Raw genomic sequence first — 25,804 nt, forward strand, 5'->3', positions numbered from 1 at the left:
AGGGGGTCCAGCAGGGAAAGCGGACTAAAAAAAGCCTCCCGCGCCCGCCTTACGCGAACCCCGCATGGTTGGTTTGCTTTGCCGCGAGGCGCGCAAGGGGTTAAAGCGACAGAGTGGGCCGTTGCTAGAGAGGCGGGGGCGGGACTCGAGAGCGAGGTCCTGGGGGAGGACCTTTCGGGGGCTGGCGAGTTCCTTCCTGTGACGGGAGGGGGAGGAGAAAGAGGGGAGTTGCGAGGAGGGGGGAGGGCAGATTCGCCTTCTGAATTGTGCATCCAGCTCCCAGGGATCTGTGTTTTGCACCCACCTTGCAAGGAAGGATTGCAACCTTGCAATCTTTGCAAAAGGTGAGTGACTGATGGAGGAGAGTTGGGGGAGATGCATGTGCAATTATTATTATTATTATTATTATTATTATTATTATTATTATTATTATTGATGATGATGGTTAAAGAAGAATGATGATGATTAAGGACAGAAATTGTAAATAATAATAATAATAAAGAGGAGACTTCAGCCAACCATCCATGCCTGAATGATGTAAGACTTCCAGCAAGGACGGTCATTTCCAGAGAGGGGAGCCCTGACAACAAAGAGTCTTGTGTGACCTGGAAGGCTAACGATTTGATGACGGTGTCTGCTTCGGGGATACTGCAGCCCGCTTCAATAGATGCACGAGATCTTATCCTGGAATATAATGCATTCGTATCCCTGCAATGCTTCCCTCCCACTCCAGATTATAGTCTGTAGGGGAACTTGCTTCTGAGTAAAGAGGCACAGGGTTGCTGCGCTGTCGCCAGTCTGGTGTGGTGGGGAAGAGTGTGGGCCATCGAGCCAAGAAGGTTTGAGGTTTAAATACTTGCTCAGCTCTGAAGATCGTTGCCTCTCCGCCTAGCCTGGCCTCAGGCGGGATTAAATGAATCGTAGAACTGTCAGCTGGAAGGCACACTGGGGTCATCTAGACAAACCCCCTGCAATGCAACCATCTTTTGTCCAATACGGGGTTCAACCCTGAGGTTAAGAGTCTCATGCTCAACCAACTGAGCTATGTAAAAGGCTCATTGTTGATTATTAATCTTTATTCATTACTAAGAATTCTTACGAATGGGCTGCATCTAGCTAACTTGTTCCACCAGCACAAAGATTTCTACTTGGGCAGAGGAACATCCCCCATTCACACCAAGTGTGCACCCTGTGTCGCGAATTCTCCGCAGCGCTTTAGCAGAAATGCTCAGAATTCCAGGTTCTTCAGTGCAGTATATTTATTGTGAGCTATATATACAAATATCTACAGGCTATAATACACGAGCAGTTCATACAGTCAAACAGAGTACCTGGCTGCACCTTAAGGCAAATAGGAAGACCTCTCTCTCTCTCTCTCTCTCTCTCTCTGACCACACTCTTCTGCACCACCACGCTTACTGATGGACAGGTTTCCCTTTTAAACCGATGACAGCCAATCAACTGACAGCACATTACTGCTGAGTCTTTCTGACCCATCACTTCCATAGAAAGTATTGCAGGCTGATTGCATCAGCCAGCAAACTCAAGCCTGCAGACTTACTATCTCACACAGCATTCTGTGAATCCTGACACCCTGCACATTTCCCATATCTGAAGAATAAGTGGGGGAGGCTCCATTGCACAAGTGGAAATACTTGCGCTGATGAAATGAATTAGTTGACTACATGCCAATAATAATAATCCATCTAACTGTAATTATTAATATTTTTTATTACAATTGTTTTATGAATTTCCTTCTAAACGACTGTCTCAAGACGATTTACACACAAAATAATTAAAAACAGTTAAAAGACACAAAACCAACATTAAAAAAAAAAACAAGACCAAAAGAATCTTAACACGAGTCAAGCAGCAAAAAAACCCTCTAATGCTATTCCAGGTTGCATCAACATCAAGTATAGTGTCCACTTCAAGGGAAGTAAGAGCCTTGGTCAGACGACACTTGGAATAATGTGTCCAGTTCTGGGCACCACAATTTAAGAAGGATGTCGACAAGCTGGAATGTGGGCAGAGGAGGGCAACCAAAATGGTCAAGGGTCTGGAGATTAAGCCTTATGAGGAACAGTTAAGGGAGCTGGGAATGTTTAGCCTGGAAAAGAGGAGACTGAGAGGAGATAGGATAGCCATCTTCCACTATCTCAAGGGCTGTCCCATGGAAGAGGGAGCATGCTTGTCTTCTGCTCTGGAAGGCAGGACTTGAACCCATGGCTTCAAGCTCCAAGAAAGGAGATTTCGACTAAACATTAGGAAGAGCTTTCTGACAGCAATAGCTGTTTGGACAGTGGAACGGTCTCCCTCGGGAGATTGTGGACTCTCCTTCCTTGGAGGTTTTTAAGCAGAGGTCAGGTGGCCATCTGTCATGGATGCTTTTGCTGAGATTCCTGCATTGCAGGGGGTTGGACTAGATGACCCCCGGGGTCCCTTCCAATTCTACAAGTCAATGATTCTATAATTCTAAGATTCTAAGAGGACACTGGCAGTAAAGACCCCATTTGCCCAGCTAGAAATCCTGTTGGAACAAAAAAGGTCTTCACTTGTTTGGGGAAAGCACAGGTCGTATCTATTCATTATTATTGTTGTTATTGTTGGGCATTTTATCTTTCCGAACAAATAAAAGTTTCGTTTCTCACAACCAACCCAGCTGCGTTTAGTAAGAAGACACAGAAGGGGTTGAATCTGGAGTGGAGATAGCCGAGCTGGGCTAAAGTTGCCCTCGATCTGGGGAGAGAAAATGGCTTCGGAGGAGGAGGAGGTGGGGACCATCCCGCTGGGCCTCCAGGAACCTTTTCCAACGGAGTGGGCAGGTGAGAAAATGGGCAGGCAGAAGAACTTCTAGAAAATGATTTACAGATGGCATTTAACTCAGAGCAGGCTTGCTAAGATGCATAAGACTGAATCAGATAAGTGCTGGAGATACAATGAGGTCGAGGGTACATTCTTTCATATGTGGTGGACCTGTTAAAGGGTGAAAGTGTATGGGGAAATGATCCATAATGTATTGGGGAAAAATGTCAAAAAGTACTTTCCCAAAAAAAAACAGAGTCCTTCCTGTTGGGGATAATTCAGACTAAAATTCCCAGGTGTCAAAAAAGGTTATTTATGTATGCCAACACTGTGGCCTTTGTTTTGTTAGCCCCCAAATGACAGAATATGCACTACTCGCAGACTTAACATATACTATAAGAGAATTAGAAGAACATACGCGGGTGGCGCTGTGGGTTAAACCACAGAGCTTAGGACTTGCCGATCAGAAGGTCAGCGGTTCAAATCCCTCTGACGGGTGAGCTCCCGTTGCTTGGTCCCTGCTCCTGCCAACCTAGCAGTTTGAAAGCACGTCAAAGTGAAAGTAGATAAATAGGAACCACTCTGGTGGGAAGGTAAACGGTGTTTCCGTACACTGCTCTGGTTCACCAGAAGCGGCTTAGTCAGGCTAACCACATTACCTGGAAGCTGTACGCCAGCTCCCTCGGCCAATAAAGCGAGATGAGCACCGCAACCCCAGAGTTGTCCGTGACTGGATCTAATGGTCAGGGGTCCCTTTACCTTTAGGTGTAATAATGGAATACTAAATGGTATAGTTTTTGTAAAATATGCAGGTATTTATGATACGTTAAATGAACCATCGAAAGAGAAAAGGGACGTCATTGATATATTAAGGAGTACTTTAAAATGTAAAACAGAAAATATAATACAAATTATATACAACAGGTGAGAAAATGGCCGATGGAGGCCCTAGAAGACAGACAGACGTTTCTGAGGACGCCGGTGTGACCAACCACGTTGCTCTGGTGAAAAACGAAGCAGCTGCCGCACGCGACGAAGTCTGCACGAGGGACGTCACGGAGATGGTGGTGACGTCTCATTCGGAAGCGGACGACCCCCAGTTTCCAGACCCGCCACGCTGGGACGATATATTTTTGACGTCCGTTGAGAAGGCGGTTGACACCCGTCCGGGAAAGTGGATGTCGCAGCTCATACCGGGCCTGAAAGAGGAAGGGCCGCGATTTGAGGAGAGGGAAGCGGGAGATTATGGGAAGGTGAAGGCAGCCATCTTGCGGGTCGACGCCATCAGCACCGAAGTCCAGCGGCAGCACTTCCGCCTGTTCCAATACAAGGAGGCCGACGGGCCCCGCGAGGCCTGCAGCCGCCTCTGGTTCCTTTGCCACCGGTGGCTGAAGCCGGAGAGGCACACCAAGGAGCAGATCCTGGAGCTGCTGATCCTGGAGCAGTTCCTGGCCATCCTGCCGCCGGAGAGCCAGAGCTGGGTCAAAGATGGCTGCCCGGAGACCTGCGCCCAGGCGGTGATGTTGGCCGAGGATTTCCTCCAGAGGCAGCGAGAGCCCGAAAAGCCGGAAACACAAGTGAGATATTGGGTCTCTTAAATCTTTCATCCAGGTATAGGCAGCCTCCATCCTAGGAAGCAAATGTGGCCCTCCAGACCTGTCTGTCAGGCCCCCTCCTTGGCCACATTCTCTCTGCCCAGGCCATGGGGTGCCAAATGGCTCCTCAAACCAGGGTTACAGTCGCCAAAACGAAATACCTAGTGGCCATTTGTGGGGCTAGACGGCGCGAAAGTCGACTTTTTTTAATACGCCTTTTTGGTTCCTGAAATCCGTTCCGATTGCACAGAGAAAATATAATGGATAGAATTCTCAACAGCACTTGCATTGGATATAGCCCAAATATCTGAAAGAACATCCCCTTCCCTACAGACCCTCTTGGGTGCTGAGGTTGGCAGAGGGGACCCACCTGGTTGGTCCTCCTCCCTCAGATGTTAGTGGGGTGGCAGCCCAGGAGAGAGCATTCTGTGGGGTGGGCCCCTCAGTGCATCCTCTGCACAAGCGACCCCCATTGCACAGCTTTTGGAGACCGCTGAAGACCCACCTCTTTACCTTTGGTTTTGACACTCAAAGTGTGTGGGGTTTTTTTGGTCCCAATATTAAATTGCTTTTTAATATTGTGTTCTAATTGTTTTAACCCGCCTTGGGACCTTACTACAAAGGGCAGGCAAGAAATATTTTTTTTAAAAAAAAAACATGAATAAATAACGACCCGTTGTGGGAATGAAGCTGATTTTTCTGTTCTGGCTTACCAACGGCAACAAGGAATGGTAAGGGAGGCCTGAGAGTTGTTCAGGGTGGGCTTAGGATCCGTTTTCGCCTGCGGCGTTGCCCACCGCCACACGTGCTGCATCTTTCAGCCTCTTTCCTGGTATTTCAGGTGCCGGGATTGTTTGAGGAGGCCAGTGAGACGTCCCTGAAGGCCGAAGGAGCTCTGTTAGACCCTGAGCAGAGACAGCAGGGCCTGGAGGTCAAGGAGGAGACTGCTGCGGAGGACAGTTCTTCACGAGGTAAGGTGCCGCTGCACTCATTTGAATTTTAAAATTGGTTCCTTTGGATGTTGGCATGCACAACATGCTTCCTGTGACCCAAACCATTAAGCGGAGAGCTAGAAGAGGAAGGAAGGGGGAGAGACAGGTTGGGAAAGGATCACAGAATTATAGAGATGGAAGGGACCATGGCGATCATCTAGTCCAACCCCCTTCAGTGCCAGAATGTTTTTGTCCAATGTGGGGCTCGAACCCACAACCCCGAGATCAGGAGTCTCCTGTTATACCGACTGAGGAGAAGGGGGAGAGAGAGGGAAAGGCTGGGAGAGAAAAGAAAGAAGGGGGTTGGGGAGAGACAGGAATCTCCAGCTAAGGCTGGGAGAGACGTCAGCCTGAAATCTTGCCAATTGACATTGGCAATATTATGCTCACTAGATCCATGGTCTGACTCTATATTAGTTTCTGAACTTCTGAAGTCCCAGAGCCAAGCCATTGATTTTGATTTTTAAATTTGTTTTGGGGTTCTTGCTGATATGATTTCTGTCGGGTCTGTGACTGAGACTGATGATTTGTAATTGTTTCTGGTATGTTTGGAACTGAATAATAATAATAATACAGTCATACCTTGGTTCTCGAACACCTTGGTACGCATACGTTTTGGCTCCCAAACGCCGAAAACCTAGAAGTAAGTGTTCTGGTTTGTGAACATTTTTCGGAAGCCAAACGTCTGACACGGCTTCCGATTGAGTGCAGGAAGCACCTGTAGCCAATCGGAAGCCGCGCCTTGGTTTTTGAACGGTTCCGGGAGTTGAACGGACTCCTGGAATGGAGTAAGTTAGACCAGTGTTTCCCAACCGGTGTTCCGCGGCACACTAGTGTGCCGTGAGACACCGGCTGGTGTGCCGTGGGAGGGAGGCGGCGGCGAGAGGCGGCGGCGGCGAGGATCCGCGTCGAGCCGGGGCGGCTCCGCGGTGGTCGTGCCGAGCGGCGGGGCAGCGCGCGCAAAAGGGAGGAGCGCGAGACAGCAGAGGAGGAGGAGGCCGGCATGTCCGGGCAGCAGCAGCAACAGCAGCAGCAGCAACTCCCGGCGACGGCTCCTCCTCCGCCCGCTATCGCAGCCGCCGCCGCCTCAGCTGCCGCCGCCGCCTCAGCTGCCCTCGCTCTGCTGCCTCCTCCCACCCCGGCAAGGGGGAGGGAAAAAACTTTCATTTTTGTGCGTCCCTCCCGGCGTGACGCTGCGCGCTGACGTCACGGGGGCGGGGCTTTAATGGTGGTGTGCCGCGAGATTTTTTTCTGGTAAGCAGGTGTGCCGTTGCCCAAAAACGTTTGGGAAACACTGAGTTAGACAACCAAGGTACCACTGTAATTTTATTATTTGTATCCTGCCCATTTGACTCGGTTGCCCCAGCCACTCTGGGCACCTTCCAATTTATATAAAAGCACACTTATTGCTCACTTGAAATGATTTGTGCCATTTTGGACACCATTCTGTGAGAAAGTGGCATTCAGATAAAACAGACGATTATGATTATCAGTGCTAATCCCCAAAACTTTTCCTTTTAGGCAACCTGTGCCCTAGTGAGAACAACAAAGGGAGCCCCCAGCCAGAGAACAGAGAGCATGAGGGGCTGTGTGGGGCATCCGATGAAGGCCTTGAGGAGACCTTCCCTCTCTTTGACAAACCGGAAGACCTACCCGAAAGGCCGCCGCGATCAGATAAGCCTTCGAAAAAGCCACCCAGGAAGAGGCTGCAAAAATCCGTCCCATTGGCGGGTGGTTACGAAGATCTCGGTGTAGCCGCAGCAGAGAAGGAGACGGGTGAGGGCAAGCCGCCCATGAAGATCATCATCTACGAAGAAAACTTCAGTCAGGGCTCAGACCAAGCTGGAGAGAAAATTCACAAGTGCTCGGTGTGCGGCAAATGCTTCAGCCTCCGGTCGCGCCTTATCGTTCACGAGAGAACCCACACGGGAGAGAAGCCGTACACGTGCTCCGACTGCGGGAGGAGCTTCAGCGTCAGCTCGAGCCTCATTGCCCACCGCAGGACGCACACGGGAGAGAAGCCCTACAAGTGCTCGCACTGCGCCAAGAGCTTCAGTGTGAAGTCGGGATTGATCGCTCACGAGAGAACCCACACGGGAGAGAAGCCGTACAAATGTCTGTACTGCAGCAAGAGCTTCCGGCGCAACTCGGGCCTTGTTAGTCATCAGAGAATCCACACCGGCGACAAACCTTACCAGTGCTCGGTGTGCGAGAAAAGCTTCAGCGACATCTCGAACCTCATCACGCATCACAGGATCCACACGGGGGAAAAGCCGTACAAGTGCTTGGAGTGTGGGAAAAGCTTCAGCCAGAGTTCATACCTCAACAGCCACCAGAGAATCCACACGGGGGAAAAGCCATACGAGTGCTCCGAGTGCGGGAAAACCTTCAGCGTGAGCTCTCGCCTCAGGAAGCATCAGAGAAGCCACACGGGCGAGAGACCGTTTATATGTCTGGACTGTGGGAAAACCTTCAGCGAAAGCTCAGATCTCCTCGCGCACGAGAGGGCCCACACCGGGGAGAAGCCCTACCGGTGTTCATTCTGCGGGAAGAGCTTCCTGCGCAGCTCGGAAGTAGTCAGCCACGAGAGGATCCACACGGGCGAGAAGCCATACCAGTGCGGGGAATGCGGGAAGAGCTTCAGCGTCAGCTCCCGCCTCAGCGCGCACAGAAGGATCCACACGGGAGAGAAGCCTTTCCAGTGCGTGGTGTGCGAGAGAAGCTTCAGCTACAAATCGCACCTCATTACACATCAGAGAATCCACACCGGCGAGAAGCCCTTTCAGTGCTCCGTCTGTGGGAAGAGCTTTCGTGGCAGCTCTAGCCTCGTGGCACATGAGAGGACACACACAGGGGAGAAACCGTACCGGTGTTTGGACTGTGGGAAAAGCTTCACGCAGAGCTCAAACCTCATTAGTCATCAGAGAATCCACGCAGAAGGAAACTCATGAAAAATCGCTTGGATGAACCTTAGTAGATAATCGAATCCTCCTCTCTTCCCCTTTTCGTAATAAGACTTGGGTCTTTGGCATTTCGTTAGCGCCCAGTCTTCTCTAGAAGGGGCATTTTTCGGGCAGCTGTGCTGGAATATCGATGCAATCTTTTCCCGCCGCTACCAGAGTTGGGCACCGATCGATATAAACCCCTTTAAAAGTGAACAGGAGTGTCACAAGCCCAGCTAGGCCAAAAGTCATGGCAAATCGCTTGCTCTGGGAAGAAGGTTTGTTCCGAGTGCATAAAACGAAGGTGCCTGAAAATGCAGGTGGGGAGAAAGCAAATCTCTCAAAAACGCCCGTCCTGTCCCGGCCACTTGGCTCTTCTCAATGTGTACCCCTTTTCCAGATAAAGGAGGGAGAAGCCCTCTAGGTTTGGGGTGCTCAGAGTGCTAAGCCTTTGAAACCTACAAAGAGGGACCTGATTAGTGGGAAACAGCTCATTAGGAGCAAACGAGGCACTGCCCCACCAACCTCAGTTTGCACCCAGATAGCCCCCAACTGCCACCTCAGGGGTAGCGCTGCCTGTCGCCTTCCTCCCCTCAATGTTGCTCTTTTAGAACCCAGCAGGGAGGAGGGAGATGGGGACAAAACGAGTTGGCTTTGCCTGCTGTTGACGCTGTCTCTGCCCGTCATTGGCTGTGGCACCACCTACTGTTAGGCTCCTAGTGTTCCGCCCTACCAGCCACCAGCGAACCTGATTTTGCATTCCCTGAACCCAGAACCCACTGCTTTTGGCCTTGATTTCCATCCTGCCACTTGAAATCTCACTTTTTCTTCTTCTTTTTTTTTTGCGGGGTGGGGGAACCAATTCTCAGACCGTACCACTCTAGGCTGCAGCGCAGAGGTGTTTTAGATGTGGGAATATTTTGTGCACACCACCTCCCCGCCACGAAAAAAAAGAAAGAAAAATCCTTGCAGGTAGATATGTAGCATGCAAGGGATACAACTTGGTTGACCTGCTACACATAAGCTGAAAATAATGCTGTCCAGACTTTATGGCTTGGCTTCGCCGATTGTATCAAAGCGGTCGAAAGTTCTGCGACTGGGTAGGTCCTGTTTTATTATTTTCTAAATTGTGAAGGGAGAGAGAGAATTAGTTTTGAGTCGAGGTGCTTTGTTGAGTGGACCTGGGAGAGAGAAAATGGGGCGGTTGGAATTCCAAACATGGGAAAGGATCCGTGCACAACAGGAGAGGGGACTCCGGTGTGGGGCTTCGAGTTCGCGTTTTTGTTTTTTAGCCAGATGGGAAGTGGCCCAGAAAGAGGAGGAGCAGCAGTGTCTACACACAGGGAATGATTTTGTGCTGGCCAGAGCCTCTCTGAAATCGCCGGGGCTCTGCAGCCGCCTGCCTGCTCAACTTCACTCACGGCGCAAGTCGCACAGAAAGTTGGCCTCCAAATCCAGGATGCTACTTTCACAGGGGACGGCTCCCATTTTGGGTAAGAGTCACCACTTATTGCGAGAGCTTGCTTCCTTTGTACAGGTGCAGGGAACCACTCAGGTGTTGCTGAACTACAACTCCCATGTGCTTGTGCTGCGCCCGATGGGAGTCGCAGTTCGGAAACCTTTGGGAGGGCCAAAGTTTCCCCTCCCTCCTTCCTTTGGGGCTCAGTGTTCTGGCAACCTCATGTCCCCCCAGCTTTCGTTCGACTACAACTCCCATCATCTATTGACTTGTCACGGATGATGGGAGTTGTAGTTGTTCAGATTTATAAGTTGCAGATACCGATTGGAAGTCGTGGGTTGGAAGGTGGCAGGGGGACCTTTGGTGCCCTCCCCATGTTGCTGAACCACAACTCCCACCATTGCTTTCTGGGAGTTGTAGTTCAGCAACACCTGGAGGGCATAGCTGTCAAGCGTCCCTTATTTGGTGGGACAGTCCCTTATCCCAGCGCCATGTCCCGCTGCTGTCCCTTATTGATGGATGTCCCTTAAATGTCCCTTAAATGATGTCCCTTAAATTTCAAAGGAAGCAGCTCCTCTCCCTCCCTCCCGGCTGGCCAGGGAGGAGGGAGGCTCCAACTGTGTTGCTTGGCTGCATTGCTCACCCAATAAGGAGTCTAAGAACGACTGGGGGGTGGAGCTTGCATGCCTTGTGCCACTCAAATCGGCCACGTTGCCTGGGGACTCGCCTTTGCTCAGCGCTTCCCAGCAGAGAGGTGATGGTGGTTTTCCTTGCTGCATCCCCTTTGCCGGGTTGCTGCGCTGTGGGACCCACCACTTGAGGCTTCGTTTGGCTGCTGGTTGACTAAAATCCCTTATTTTGGCTGCTGATCCCTTATTTTCGAGACCGCTGGTCCCTTATTTTCAAATCTGTAAGTTGACAGCTATGCTGGAGGGCCCTGTGCTATCCTCTCTCATCTGTTCTCAAGTCTCACCAAGGTATGTGCAACAGAGCAGATTGAACCCGCTGGTTTTGCCCTGCAGCAATATCCCCCTTTGCCATGTGGCACAAAAATCATGTTCCTAAATCTCATAGTCACTGGGAATTTGAAATCATGATCTGGAGTAGAACAGACTTAAACCAGATTTCTCAAACCTCACACTCTCCAAGAAGTTGCTGAACTAAACTCCCATTTTTCAGCAATTTCCAGTTTGCAGGGGATAACCATTACAAAGCTTTTGGTATGTTTTTTTGGCATGTTTTAAATTCAGATTATTATTATATGTTCAGCTGCGCATGTTAATGCATAAAACTTTTCATATTTTTTTAATGTAATCCCCTCCTGCCCCCAAAATCACATGTAGCAACTAAATTAAGAGTTTCCAGCTGTGAGCTGCTCAAATCTGTATAATCTTCTTCAACCTTGTTGTTGGACTACAACTCCCATCATCCCTCATCATTGGCTAAGATGGCAGGGGATGATGGGAGTTGTAGTCCAACAACATTTGGGCACCCAAGGCCGGAGGACGCTGGAGTCAGCCTAAGTGCGGCATCACCCACAAATGAACTTATTGTGTGGCATGTCCCTTTGTAATCCTTTAACGAAATTGAATTTTTCATTATTAAATTTGCAAGAGGTTTCCTTGAAACCCCAAGAAGCAGGCCTGGCCATCAGCCATGTTTGCTGGGTCTGATGGGAGTTGTAGTTCAGCAACATTTGGTGGGCCAAAGATTTCGCACCTCCGCAATGACATGAACCTCCTGAAGAAAAATATTTTCTTTTCCATGCTGAAATAAAAGTTTCACCCACCTCATGGTGTTGGGGGTTTTTGGGTGTGTGTGTGTGTTTTATTTCAATTAATACTTTTTGGTGGGGGCTATTAAAGTAAGTAAAGTAAAGTAAGGGACACGGGTGGTGCTGTGGGTTAAACCACAGAGCCTAGGACTTGCCAATCAGAAGGTCGGCGGTTCGAATCCCCGCGATGGAGTGAGCTCCCGTTGCTTGGTCCCTGCTCCTGCCAACCTAGCAGTTTGAAAGCACGTCAAAGTGCAAGTAGATAAATAGGTACCGCTCCAGCGGGAAGGTAAATGGCGTTTCCATGTGCTGCTCTGGTTCGCCACAAGCAGCTTAGTCATACTGGCCACATGACCCAGAAGCTATGTGCCGGCTCCCTCGGCCAATAAAGCGAGATGAGCGCCGCAACCCCAGAGTCGGTCACGACTGGACCTAATGGTCAGGGGCCCCTTTACCTTTATTAAAGTGATGTGATAGTAATAAACAACAGATTTTCCATTGTTCCCTCTTTGTCAGATGGTCGGGCTGCGAGATTAGTTGTGAATGTAGCCGCAACAGTGGTAAAAGAAAGTCCTTTGTGTGGCGCAGAGTTAATCTGTGGAACTGCCTCCCACAGTATGGCTGGCTTCCAAAGAGGATGGGGCAAATTCACGGAGGTGGGCTATCAATGGCTAGAAACAAGAAGAGAGAGGGTTCTCGTTCTCAGGTCCTGCTTTCGAGTTTCCCACAGGAATCTTGTTGGCCAGCGGAGAACAGAATCCCTCTCAGCTCTGCAATTCTCTGATTCCATGACTCATGGGAGCCAACCCCTAGGGGCCTTTTTTCCTCTTTGGCCCCCACAATAAAATAAAATTGATGAGCTTTGCCATTTGAATGTTGTAGGTGCACCGCATCATCCCCCCAAAATATATTTTATTCAAGTTGGCACCCTTGCCCTGACTAGTTGGGCCATTGAACCCTGATCCAGCAAAAACAAACGATGAATTTTAACAGGGAGAAATGTAAAGTATTGCACTGGGCAAAAAAAATGAGAGGCACGAATACAAGATGGGTGACACCTGGCTTGAGAGCAGTACATGTGAAAAGGATCTAGGAGTCTTGGTTGACCACAAACTTGACATGAGCCAACAGTGTGACGCGGCAGCAAAAAAAGCCAATGCAATTCTGGGCTGCATCAATAGGAGTATAGCATCTAGATCAAGGGAAGTAATAGTGCCACTGTATTCTGCTCTGGTCAGACCTCACCTGGAGTACATTAGGAAGAACTTCCTGACAGTAAGAGCTGTTCGACAGTGGAATTTGCTGCCAAGGAGTGTGGTGGAGTCTCCTACTTTGGAGGTCTTTAAGCAGAGGCTTGACAACCATATGTCAGGAGTGCTCTGATGGTGTTTCCTGCTTGGCAGGGGGTTGGACTCGATGGCCCTTGTGGTCTCTTCCAATTCTATGATTCTAGGTTCTTATGTTCTTAAATATTATTATTTAATAGGGATTTCCGTAGACATTACTGGAATTTTAAAGGTGGAGTTGATGTCTTGGGTGGGGGGAATTTCTGAAAGGTGGTGCTTTGTCCTGGATCTGTCCTGGCTAGTCAATCGAAAAATTGCCATTTTTGTAGAAAAGAGCTCAACAAACTTTGGGGTTTGTCTTAAAAAGCTCAGTCACTTTCAGGGTGTCCTGGTTTTTACTTTCTGAAATATGGCAACCCTATACAGTGGTACCTCGGGTTAAGTACTTAATTCGTTCCGGAGGTCTGTTCTTAACCTGAAACTGTTCTTAACCTGAAGCACCACTTTAGCTAATGGGGCCTCCTGCTGCTGCCGCTGCACCACCGGAGCATGATTTCTGTTCTCATCCTGAAGCAAAGTTCTTAATCCGAGGTACTATTTCTGGGTTAGGGGAGTCTGTAACCTGAAGCATATGTAAGCCGAGGTACCACTGTATCTAATAAATATGTTAACTGCTTTATCTTGCAACCGCACCGGCAAACAGGCCATAAACCCCACATAGGTACATGAAAACCAAGAGAAATACATTGGAAAAAATCCCACTCACACACAGAGCACTGGGGGAAACCTCTTCAGGTAGGGAACCCCCAAAATGACCATGAATTTGGGAGCAGAGAAAAAGGTGGGAGTGAGTGTCTGGGGAAGGGCCAGGGGGAAAAGACCCTGCTTTCCATGCACACCTGGCATCTTCAGGTATGGCTGGGACAGAAGGTTGCTTTGAAATCCTGGTGAGCGCCTGCCAGTCAGTGCAAGCACTACTGAGCTAGGTGGACCAATGGTTTGACTTCATCCCTGTAAAGGAAGAGGACCACCTGCTTTGCCTTGGCGCCTCCAGGTAGGGCTGAAACATGGGAAAGTTGCTGCCAGTCCGTGTGGGCAATACTGAGCCCGGTTGGATGCCATGGTTTAGCTCAGTACCGGGGCAACCTGCTGTGCTCCATATACCAACGCGCAGCATTTCCAAAAGTTGAGGACGTCACCGGTCTGGATCTGCCGCTGCCGGCCCGTGCAGGCAACACTGCTCTAGGCGGACCAATAGAGAGCATGCGCCTGCGCGCAATGAAAAGTAGCGGCTCCTTGGCCAAAGAGGAAAGGGGAAAACATTCGGGCGGCTTGGTGTTCTCACTTCCGGCTCCCAAGTGCCTGCGCTTCCATATAGGGGGCCAAAGGGATGGGTGGGTGTTTCATACAGAATGTCAGACCCGCTTTCCCCCCACTTTATTCATCGGTTGTCCTTCCTGTTCAAGGGAGAGCCAGAAGTAGGGGCTGCTCCCCCAAAAGGCCCCCTGGCAGGTGGAGAAATAAAAAGGCTTTTGCACCAGCTGCAGAAAGTAGGAGCTTTTTTGGGGTGGGCGCAGAGCCAGGATTTGGGGAGGGGGATCCCTTTCCCTCCCTCCCTCCCTGGAAATGGCGATCTGGAGGTTAGAAAGGACGCCCCTCTGCAGAACTGCCTGCAAAACCATGCCGGCTTCACTCCGGAGTGAGCCGCGCGTTGTGCAATGGAAACAAAGCGCGCCTCCGCTTTGATTCGTCCCCCTTTGCAAAGCTGGGCTGAGCTTTCCTCCTCCTCCTCCTCCTTCCAGCCCTCCTCCGGAAACTGGTTTATTTTAATTACGCTCTCCAGCTGGGAGTTGGTCGCAGAGGACACCTTTGCATGCAGAAGGTCCGGGGTTCAAATTCCGCCGCCTCCAGGTAAGGCTGGGAGCGGGCTCTTCCTCCCTCCCCCGCCCGCTGTATTGGGGAGCGGCTGCCGGTCAGTGCAGACGGTGCTGAGCCGGGCGGACCTAACGGTGCATCTCCCTAGGAGGCGGCTTCCTGCGCGCTCCTTGGGAAGGGGGTTGAGGTTCAGTGGGTAGAGCATCTGCACTGCATGCAGAAGGTTTCAGGGTCGATCCCCGGCGTCTCCTGATAAGGCAGGGCTTCGATCTGTAGAGCCGCTGCCCGCCAGTGTAGGCACTATTGAACTAAATGGACTCAATTGTGGGCTTGGGAAGTCCGTGGAAGGAACAGGGACGGGGTGAGTGGGAGTGCAGAAGCAGGAGGTCCCTGGCTGGCAAGGAAGGAGGAGGCAAAGGAGCGGGTGTCATAACAGTTGGTTTCGTAATAAGTTTCCAAAGGAGTAGCTGTGCTATAATTTAGTCCAGGGCGTATATTGCTAGACTCCCATTATTCCCATTCTGGCCATGGCGGGTGAGGGTCATCTAGTCCAACCCCCTGCAATGCCGGAATCTTTTGCCCTAGTGCGCATAGCCAAAAACTTACTGGGTTCAATAGGATTGCCAAAGTCTTTTTTTCCTGGACGCCTGCCCCCTTTCTACCCCTTTTACAAATAAAAATAAAATTGTCAAGTCTGTAAAGCTGAATTTGCACCAGTTAAATGTGGGTTTCCTGCAGCAGATCCAATTTCGTGTGGCTGCCATTTGTAAATAGTTATAGTACAGTTGTAAGTTAATGTTGTTTTTTTAAAAATTGTTTTTATTGAGAATTTCAACATAACAAATTATCAAAACATATCTTCTTTTCATTCCCCCCATTTCCCCCTCCCTCCCTCCCCCCCAGACTTCCCTCAGTTCCTCTCTCTGATTTTTCAACACATATTATTCTCTGCATATTATCAAATTATCATGATCCTTAAATCATCTGTCTATTATGTTAACAATCAATAAATTTGTGTATGTTTATTCAAAGTAAGTTAATGTTGTTATAATGTAATAATAATGGGGAACAGTTGGCCGAAGGTCAAAGGAAAATGGAAAAGCCTCCCCATTGTCTTTTCGTTTACAAAGCCTGTCTTAAGGGTATGTCTGTGTATGAATAGGGTGAGCCTGTGACCTGGCTCAGGAACTAAGTATTCATCATTACAAAAGACTGGCCAGGCTCCCCAGGTAATCCAGTCAAGTGACCATTAACAGGTAATCTGCCAGACAGGACATAAACAACGCACTCAGATTTCTGCTGTAGACCGCCTTTTCTGTGATGTATGTATGATGTTTCTGGGGATGGTCATGGACTCCAGGGCAGGCAATTTAAAATGTCTATATAAGGGCGGGCACACCTTTGTTCTGGGTCCTCCTCCTCCTCCTCCTGTGTGTGAGAGGAGCACCCTGTTGCAACAGTTCAATAAAGGACAGGCTTACTTGCTGCCAATATTCTTTGATTGGCTTCTGTTATTTTCTCCTACCGATAGGGAACCCACTTAAGGACTCTATATGGGCTCTTGGATACCCCATAAGGGAAGAAGGGCAGATCTTGTTTACAACATCTCTCATTTCTGTTTTTTCCCTCACAGGAGAAGTGCCTTGGCTTGTGGCAGCCTCAGCTGCTGTTGCACCTGACCCCATTCCCCTCTTATTTGACCTAGAGAGTGGCTGGCGAGGAAATGGACGTCACGCCACCTGCGTGGGAAAGGGTGGCAGGAGCAGGAAATGCCCCCGGCCCTAGAGGACAAAACCGGAGATCCGGAGAACAGATTAAGCAGGAACCAGAGGACAGGCTGCACCGGCACTGGGATGCCCAGCTGCAGGAGTTCCTGAGGACCCTGGAGTCTCCCCACTCTGGCTGGGGGGCCCCCCAGTTGCCGGAGGAGCCCACCCCCTGGGACGACGCCAAGGGCTTCCTGGCCTCCTTCGAGCAAGTGGCCAAAGCCTGCCGGTGGCCCCGGGAAGAGTGGGCGGCCTGACTCCTGCCGGCCCTCAGCGGGGAAGCCGAGCGGGCCGTTAGCCGGCTGGAGGGCCGGGACAGAGAGGATTATGGGAAAGTGAAGGCGGCCATCTTGCAATGGGACAGCTTCCGGCGGGAGACTCGGCGCCAGCGCTTCAGGCGCTTCTGCTACCAGGAGGCCGAGGGGCCGAGAGGGGCTCACCGCCGGCTGCTGGAGCTTTGCGACGGGTGGCTAAGGGCTGAGAAGCACACCAAGGAGCAGATCCTGGAGCTGCTCCTTCTCGAACAACTCCTGACCGTCCTGCCTGCGGAGGTGCAGGGCTGGGTCAAGGGACGGAGCCCAGAGACCTGCTCCCAGGCGGTGGCCCTGGCGGAGGATTACCTGCAGAGGCAGCCAGAGGCCGCGAGGCAGCGACCACAGGTGGGGCGGTGAGGGGGATCCTGAGCAGCCCGGGATCAGGGCAGGGCAGTGGCGTAGCGTGGGGGGTGCAGGGGGGGCCGGCTGCACCGGGCGCAACATCTGTGGGGGCGCGCTCGCACTCGCAGCTCTCTGCCCCTACCCGGCTCACTCACTCTCTTTCACTGCAGTGCTGGCTGTGCGAATCCGAGCCGCTGGGTCGCCGCCCACTGTGGAGGGGGTGGGTGCCAGGCGTGTGGTGCGGAGAGAGAGCGAGGGACTATCTGGGGGAGGGACAGTGCAGCGGCCGCCCAGCGCAGCGCTGAGCGCGGGAGAGAACCACACCAGACCAGCCCAGGCAGCAGCAAGAAGAAGCTGGCAGCGGCGGCAGGTTAGGGGTTAGGGGGCGCAAATTACTTGCCTTGCCCCGGGTGCTGGCAACCCACGCTACGCCGCTGGGGCAGGGCAGATTTTCGCCTGTCCTGATGTAGAAGGGAAGAGGTCCAGATGGCATTCTGTGGTGGGACATTTTTCCTATCCCTATCTAGGCAGAAGAATAGCTTTTGCTGGGTTTCAGGGGCGGCGGCCAAAGGCAGGGGACTGTCTTAGGTGTCGACAGTTGCCGTCCAGCCGTTTTGGATGGCTTCAGCAGGATTTCAAAGGGCTTTAGGAGTGCCTCAAAGGAAGAGAGGATGTTTAAAATGCCATCCGGCGAATCCTGGAGTCCTTATCTGGCTGGGATATAAGCTTTTTTTCCGGGAGAGTATCTTTTCCCCTTATTATTTTTTTAAAACTCCTGCTCTGCTGAGACGCACAGGAGACTTGCTTCAGGCACCATCTTCTTACCGGAAGTCCCCCTATCCATTTCTGAAAATGTATTTTTCCACAAAGAGGGTGGCAGAGAGAAGGGTGTGGTAGAAAAAAATGGGCATCAGAACATTTCCCAGGGAACCACGTTGCTGTTTTTTTCCTTAAGATTCCCAGGTTCTGAAACAAATCTCATGAAATCATCAATGTAAATATCCATGAGTTCATAAGGTGTCGTCTGAAGCATTATATGTTATAGGGTTGCCATGTTTCAAAAACTTTTGGTAAAGTTCTTGAGCTTTATTTTTCTTTTTTCTTTTTGGCCAAAGCTGAGCTATTTTTAAGAAAATTCTAGACTTGGGTTGCCCTATGTCTGGATTTTTGAGGACCTTTCAACAATTTGCGCCCGGACACTGCTTCCGATTGCAGTACTCTGGCTATGTCCTGGAAATTCCGGTTGTATGGCAACCCTAGCATATTGCAGCATATTGGAATGGGGGGATTGATGTTGTGTACATTTAATGTATGCATATATCAGTTTTTGAAGCGCCTTGCAAAATCCGAAGCTTGCTGTAATTGCTCCAATCATCACCTTTCACTATTCTCGTGCATGGCTGCACGTCCTTCACATACAGTGGTACCTTAGGTTACATACGCTTCAAGTTACAGACTCCGCTAACTCAGAAATATTACCTCGGGTTAAGTACTTTGCTTCAGGATAAGAACAGAAATCGTGCTCCGGCGGCGCGGCAGCAGCAGGAGGCCCCATTAGCTAAAGTGGTGCTTCAGGTTAAGAACAGTTTCAGGTTAAGTACGGACCTCCGGAACGAATTAAGTACTTAACCTGAGGTACCACTGTACGTTGATTTGTCCCTTTCTAATTCTTGCACCTCAACCTTATTTTTCAACATGATTTATTTGTTACTCCAATAAGTAAGCGCTTCGGTTTCCGTGGCTCTGAGCTGACATTGGAGACATGCATAGGAGTCATCCTCTGTCTCATCTTGTTTCTCCGCCCTAAAAAGATATTGTGGCGATCACACAGGGTCCCCGGACGTTTCACCATCTATTGATCCCTGTGCCACCACTTTATTTCTCTCTGCCACCACCCAGGCCCTACCTGGTACAATACTGAGTCCAGTCTGGGTTAAATTGGAACATAAACTTCTGTTTGTTTATTGCGGTTTAACAAGCGTGTGGTTTCATAAACGGTATCGGTCAATTGCAATCATGGGGTGCCTATCCAGACCTATAACTTCTGCTACCTGCTCTCACTCACTAAACCACCTCTCAGATATTTACTTGTCTTCCTAGCTCCTAACTGTTCCTGACTCAGCTTAGTTCGCTATACTAACTCAACCTACCCACAGACTCTATCCCAATTCACTCCCACGCCAACCAATCACCCAACTCCCAACAAACTCCTCCCTTCACCCCTCCCAGAGCTGGTTTTATAGTCCCTCTGACTCCACCCCCTGGGTTCTGATTGGGTAACCTGTTTAACTATTTCACCTCCAGCACTCTCATATGTTAACGCCACATATATCCTTGGTGCAATTTCAGGGGCTGAATCCACCGGAAGAAGAGGCGGTGGCAACAGAGTCCTCTGAGGCAGAACAGACTTTGTCTGAGCTCGGGTGGAATGTGTTTGGCCAGCGGGCCAAAGAGGAGCGAGTCAGCAGGGATGCTGAGCTGTTGGGTAAGGTTGCTTGTGGGTTTAGATTTTGGGCTTGTGGAGGATTGTGGTTTGGCTTCAGCTATGGCTGCATTCACACACACACACACACACACACACACACACACACACACACACACACCGGAGCTGCTACATGTACATTACAGGAATTTGAAGACTCTTAAATACCGTATTTTTCCGTGTATAAGACGCCCCATATTTTTAGGGACTCCAAGTTAAGAGAAGTTGGGGGGGGGAATTGCCCCGTGTATAAGACGACCCACAGTTTCCCACATAACTTTGAAATAAAAAAAACCTAGTCTTGTACACGGAAAAGTACGGTATCTCCTGGAAGTCACATTCGTAGTTTCTTGAGAAAGGTGAAGATTAGACAGTGGAAGCATTTTAAAAGAGCTCCTTGTGAAAAGGATCTAGGAGTCTTGGTTGACCACAAACTTGACATGAGCCAACAGTGTGACGCGGCAGCTAAAAAAGCCAATGCAATTCTGGGCTGCATCAATAGGAGTATAGCATCTAGATCAAGGGAAGTAATAGTGCCACTGTATTCTGCTCTGGTCAGACCTCACCTGGAGTACTGTGTCCAGTTCTGGGCACCACAGTTCAAGAAGGACACTGACAAACTGGAACGCGTCCAGAGGAGGGCAACCAAAATGGTCAAAGGCCTGGAAACGATGCCTTATGAGGAACGGCTAAGGGAGCTGGGCATGTTTAGCCTGGAGAAGAGGAGGTTAAGGGGTGATATGATAGCCATGTTCAAATATATAAAAGGATGTCACATAGAGGAAGGAGAAAGGTTGTTTTCTGCTGCTCAAGAGAAGCGGACACGGAGCAATGGATTCAAACTACAAGAAAGAAGATTCCACCTAAACATTCGGAAGAACTTCCTGACAGTAAGAGCTGTTCGACAGTGGAATTTGCTGCCAAGGAGTGTGGTGGAGTCTCCTACTTTGGAGGTCTTTAAGCAGAGGCTTGACAACCATATGTCAGGAGTGCTCTGATGGTGTTTCCTGCTTGGCAGGGGGTTGGACTCGATGGCCCTTGGGGTCTCTTCCAACTCTATGATTCTATGATTCTATGATTCTTGTCCAAAGAGGTCCAGGAAAAGTTGGGCTTCTATTATAAAGTACAGTGGTACCTTGGTTCTTGAACTTAATCCGTTCCGGGAGTCCATTTGACACGCGAAATGGTTCGAAAACCAAAGCGGGCTTCCGATTGGCTGCAGGAGCTTCCTGCACTTAAGCGGAAGCCGCGTCGGACGTTTGGCTTTTGAAAAACGTTCACAAACCGAAACACTCACTTCCAGTTTTGCGGCATTTGGGAGCCAATTTGTTTGACAACTAAGCCGTTTGGGAACCAAGGTACCACTGTATAACAAAGTATTATTCTATAATATATATAATAAACGCTCTCAGAACAGTGATCTGAAACTGAGGAGCCACCACCGTGAAGACACCGACCCTGCTGGCCTCACCCCAGAGGGAGGAGACATGCAGAGATGGCCTTCTGTTGAAGATCTTTAATCCACCCTAAGAGTCATGACAGCATAAATAGAAGCGGAAATAAAAATGTAATAACGTCAGATCAGCATTTCTACTCCCATTTTCGGATCGCGTTTGTTATTTTTTATATGCATTTTTTAAAAATGAACCGCTTCTAAATATTTTAACTTTTTATGGACAATGTTAACGTTTCTTGTAGACCTCTTAGAATAAATTGAAATAGGCGCCAGACAAGCTCTGGGGAGGGAATCTCAGGAACTGCCACAGACCCCTGTCACAAACATCTTAGGGACGTCAAACAACTGATCTAAACTGATCTAAACAGCCGAGAGGGTCAGTAGGGAAGGAGACACTCTCCCAGAGATTTGGGGCCTAAGTCCCAAGTCATTCAAGGCTTTAAACACTAGCGTGAGCGCCTTCAGTTAGCCCCGGATATGAACTGGCAAGCAATGGCAGTTTCCTGGTCTTCATTTCTTAATTCCACATTTCCATTTACGCCCAAGCGAATGACCTCCCTGCTTCTTTCCTCCAGCAGCAAAAGGTTGGATGAATGTAAGGAAGGAGGAGAAATGTGCAGAAGAGGATTTGAAGGAGGTAGAACCAACTGGAACATCTGTGGAGCCAACGGAAGAGGATGTTTCCCCAAGTCACAAGCAGGGAGGCCTCCCAGAAGGTCAGCTTGGGCAAAAGGAGCAGCAGGAATCTTGTCTGGAGAGCAATGAACAAATCTTGCTTTGTGGAGGAGACGACACAGAAATCGCTGCCCAGCGACAAACCCGCCCTGGTAAGAGACAGGATGAAGGGTTAGGGAACTACTGTTTTTTGTCAAAGCGACATCCCCTCGAAGGGTGATCTTTTGGGGGATGAAGCCAGTGATTTATTCTACAAGGTGCAACTGGAAAGTTGGGTGGTCACAGAAATCGGACGGCGAGAAATATTTGAACACACAGGCCTTATAGGCCTTCAAAGTAAGCTGCCTTGGATACATTGCACCGCTGACAACGTTCGTAGAACTGTTGGAAACTTCTGGATAATAATAATAATAATAATAATAATAATAATAATAATAATAATAATAATAAAAATTATTTATATCCCGCCTTCCCCAGCCGAAGCCGGGCTCAGAGCGGCTAACAACAGTAAAAACAACACAGTTTACATAAAATCACAATCAATTATTAGAAATACATTCTAAAATCAATTCATTCTAAAATGAATTCAGAGTCAAATTAATGGCAACCATTGGGCTGGAGTTCTATGAGGATTACAGAAGACCTGGTGCCTTGGCCAAAGGCCTGGTGGAACAGCTGGGTCTTGAAGGCCCTGCAGAAAGATGTCAAGTCCCGCAGGGCCCTGGTCTCTTGTGACAGAGCATTCCACCAGATCGGGGCCACGGCCGAAAAAGCCCTGGCTCTGGTTGAGGCCAGCCTAACCTCCCTGTGGCCCAGGATCTCCAAGTCCTCTTTTTGTACTGCTTTCCGTTCCCTCGTCACAGCAGCTTGGACGTGTGAAATGTTGGGAAATCTGTGCCCTTTCAGATTTCAGTTTTGGAAAAAGGAAGTAATCCAATGGGGTCAGATGGGGAGAATATGGAGGGTGGGACAACTCAGTAACCTCAGTAACAATTTCATGTGGAATATGCAATTCTTCCGCCATCATTCGGATGGACAAACACCGATCCCGTATCAATATCCAGACGGAGGGTCACTTCAATAGTTTGCTGCCCTTCACGGAAACCTTAAACCACTCATACACTGTCTTTCAAGTTACAGCTTCATCTCCGTACACAATTGTGAACGTTTCGTGGGTTTCCGATGCCAATTGTATGTTTGAATATTTCTCGCTGTCCGATTTCTGTGACCATTCACCCAACTTTCCAGTCACACCTTGTATTTAAGAAAATTTAGCTAGAGGTGGGCAAGGCCAGAGCCAGAACTGTTTATGAAACTTCCCCTTTTTATTTTATTTTTTCCCCATGCACTGGGTAAACATCTTAATCAAACTATCCACTACAGCCCCATGGTCTTGTTTATGGTACATCATCGCCAGTTCAGACCCAGTAAGTGCATAGATAGACAGATATGAAATTTGGATTATTATTTTTTGCCCCAACACGCACCACTTTACACTTTAGTAAAAAATCACAGGTCACAAAGCCCATCCTTGGGTAACTCTTTCATAGAATTGTACAGTTGGAGGGATCCCCAATTGTTATCTAATCCAGCCCCCTGTGTTGATAAATAATGGCAGGAAATGTTTCTTTCCTAGGTTATTACACTGTAGTGTGTAATTTTTTTGGTATTCTTGCAATAGCTTTTCGCTTTTCACCAATTCATGTATGATTTTTACTAAGTTACAATTTGAAATATTCATTAAACAACCTTAAAATTTGTTTACACTGTAGAATTTACAGTCGTACCTTGGTTTTCGAACGGCTTAGTTGCCTAACAAAACGGCTTCCAAACGCCGCAAACCTGGAAGCAAGTGTTCCGGTTTGTGAACATTTTTTGGAAGCTGAACTTCCGGCGCAGCTTCTGCTTGAGTTCCGGAAACTCCTGCAGCCAATTGGAATTGGCGCCTTGGTTTTTAAACTGTTTTGGGAGTCGAATGGACTTCTGGAATAGATTAAGTTCAAGAACCAAGGTACCACTGTATTTTAATGCTGCCAACATTTTCAAGTGTAGATAGTTCCCCCCATATATTCAGTAAACATTTCCCAATCTTCTATAAACGTATGTTCTTCTTGCTTTCTTATTCTATATGTTAGATCTGCAAGCTACGCATATTCCATCAGTTCTTCTTTAGGTGGGGCCTTTCGCCAGTTCGGACCCCGCGAGTCTTCCCCTTAGTGAAGACTAACAAAACGGCTTTGGGTGTTTTTTCCCCTATTCCGACAGGTTATGATGACCAGTCGAGGGAGTGTGACGAGAAATATGGCCGATTGGACTGTCCAGAGGACCGGCAGGATAGCGAGCACCCAGGAACAGCAGCGGAGAGGGTCTCTCGGCCCAGACACGAGAGGGCCCCGCTCCAAGAAGAGGCTTTCCGGTGTAGCGACTGCGGGAAGAGTTTCAACCGCAAGCAGAACCTCTTGAGGCACAATCTGACCCACACCGGGGAGAAGCCCTTCAAGTGCGCCTACTGCCCCAAAAGCTTCGTCCAGGTCTCCGACCTGACCCGCCACGAGAGGACCCACACGGGCGAGAAGCCGTTCGGCTGCTCCTTCTGCGAGAAGCGCTTCAACTGCAACTCCAACCTGCTCATGCACGAACGCATCCACACGGGCGAGAAGCCGTTCATGTGCCTGTCGTGCGGGAAGACCTTTGTCCAGATCTCCGACCTGACGCGCCACGAGCGGACCCACACGGGCGAGAGGCCCTACGGCTGCTCCTTCTGCGAGAAGCGCTTCAGCTGCAACTCGCACCTCCTGGTGCACCAGCGGATCCACACGGGCGAGAAGAAGCCGCACCAGTGCGCCACCTGCGGCAAGAGGTTCAGCTACCAGTCGGTGCTGCTGGCGCACATGACGGTCCACACGGGCGAGAAGCCCCACGCCTGCCCGCACTGCGGGAAGCGCTTCCATTCCCGCCCGGGCCTCATCCGCCATAAGAAGAGCCACGCGGGAGAGAAGCTGGCGCACAAGTGCTCCCATTGCGCGGAGAGCTTTGGCCTGCGGCAGCAGCTCATGCTCCACGAGCGGACCGGGCACGCGGGGGCCAAGCGATACCATTGCTCGGCCTGTGGGAAGAGCTTCAACACTCACACCACCCTGGCTAGGCATGAAAGGATTCACAAGGGGGGAGCCACATAGTAGTAATTGTTGAATAGTGGGTAGACATAGCAGACAACACATCAATTTCTCCAAAGCAGCTCTTTATTTGTAAGCTGGAACAGAACTGAACAGCAAACAGCTCAGCCAGCCTGCTTTTATAGGCAGCCGGCTGTCAACACTGTATCAACAACAACCCAGGGTTTCCCACCTAAAATAACTGACGTGGACCTGAGTGAAAACTCTACACCATACTCCTGGTGGCCAGTGTGAGAACTTCAATACATCATCATCATCATCATCATCATCATCATTTTTATTTATACCCCACCCTCCCTAGCCTAGGCCGGGCTCAGGGCGGCTAACAACCAATGATAAAACAAGTTGAATGAATACAACTTAAAAACAAGATTAAAAGTAAGCCCAGGGGTACCCCTAAATATTGGGGAGACCACCTTCTTCCCTACAGACTCTCTGGAGTGTTAAAATGGGCAGAGGGGACCCTGCTCTGGGAAGTCCCTCTGCCGTCAGACGTTTGGGGGGTGGCAGCCTTAGGGCCTTTTTAACCTTGTATTTTTATATGGTTGGATCCCACCCTTGTGGCAAAGGGCAAGTGAGAAACCAAATAAGTAAATAACTGTGATAATGTATTTTGCACGCGTGTGTGCTGTTGTGAACCTGTACTTGAGAAAAAAAAAATATTTGCCTTGGGAATTTTGTTTGTGTTCATTGCTCATTTTCATTTTTTCTCTTTTACATACACACACACTCTTGCAAACCGCCCTAAGACTTGCGGATATAGGGCAGTACAGTCATAACTTGGATCTCATACACCTTGGTACTCGGACATTTTGGCTCCCGAACGCCCCAAACCCGGAAGTGACTGTTCCGGCTTTCGAACGTT

At 49.5% G+C, this 25,804-nt stretch overlaps 2 protein-coding genes across 3 annotated transcripts; both read left to right on the forward strand.

Moving 5' to 3' along the window:
* The first annotated feature begins 233 nt into the window (after positions 1-233).
* LOC308580464 (uncharacterized protein) lies at positions 234-10,305 on the forward strand. 2 transcript variants are annotated; one of them, XM_081182145.1, is made up of 5 exons: positions 234-344; positions 2,663-2,825; positions 3,730-4,382; positions 5,242-5,371; positions 6,914-10,305. In XM_081182145.1, exons 2-5 carry the CDS (start codon positions 2,753-2,755, stop codon positions 8,341-8,343), a joined length of 2,286 nt encoding a protein of 761 aa, XP_081038271.1. In that variant the 5' UTR covers positions 234-344; positions 2,663-2,752; the 3' UTR covers positions 8,344-10,305. The 2 variants fall into 2 exon arrangements, with proteins under 2 accessions (XP_081038271.1, XP_081038272.1); XM_081182146.1 differs by lacking the exon at positions 2,663-2,825.
* A 6,450-nt stretch (positions 10,306-16,755) lies between these two features.
* On the forward strand, positions 16,756-25,581 carry LOC308580966 (uncharacterized protein). The gene is made up of 4 exons (XM_081183322.1): positions 16,756-17,153; positions 19,500-19,635; positions 21,664-21,915; positions 24,029-25,581. The coding sequence occupies exons 3-4, from the start codon at positions 21,678-21,680 to the stop codon at positions 24,940-24,942; spliced, it is 1,152 nt and encodes a 383-aa protein (XP_081039448.1). The 5' UTR covers positions 16,756-17,153; positions 19,500-19,635; positions 21,664-21,677; the 3' UTR covers positions 24,943-25,581.
* Positions 25,582-25,804: the final 223 nt, after the last annotated feature.

The sequence above is a fragment of the Podarcis bocagei genome (assembly GCF_964188305.1).
Source record: "Podarcis bocagei genome assembly, chromosome: 2".
NCBI lineage: Eukaryota > Metazoa > Chordata > Lepidosauria > Squamata > Lacertidae > Podarcis > Podarcis bocagei.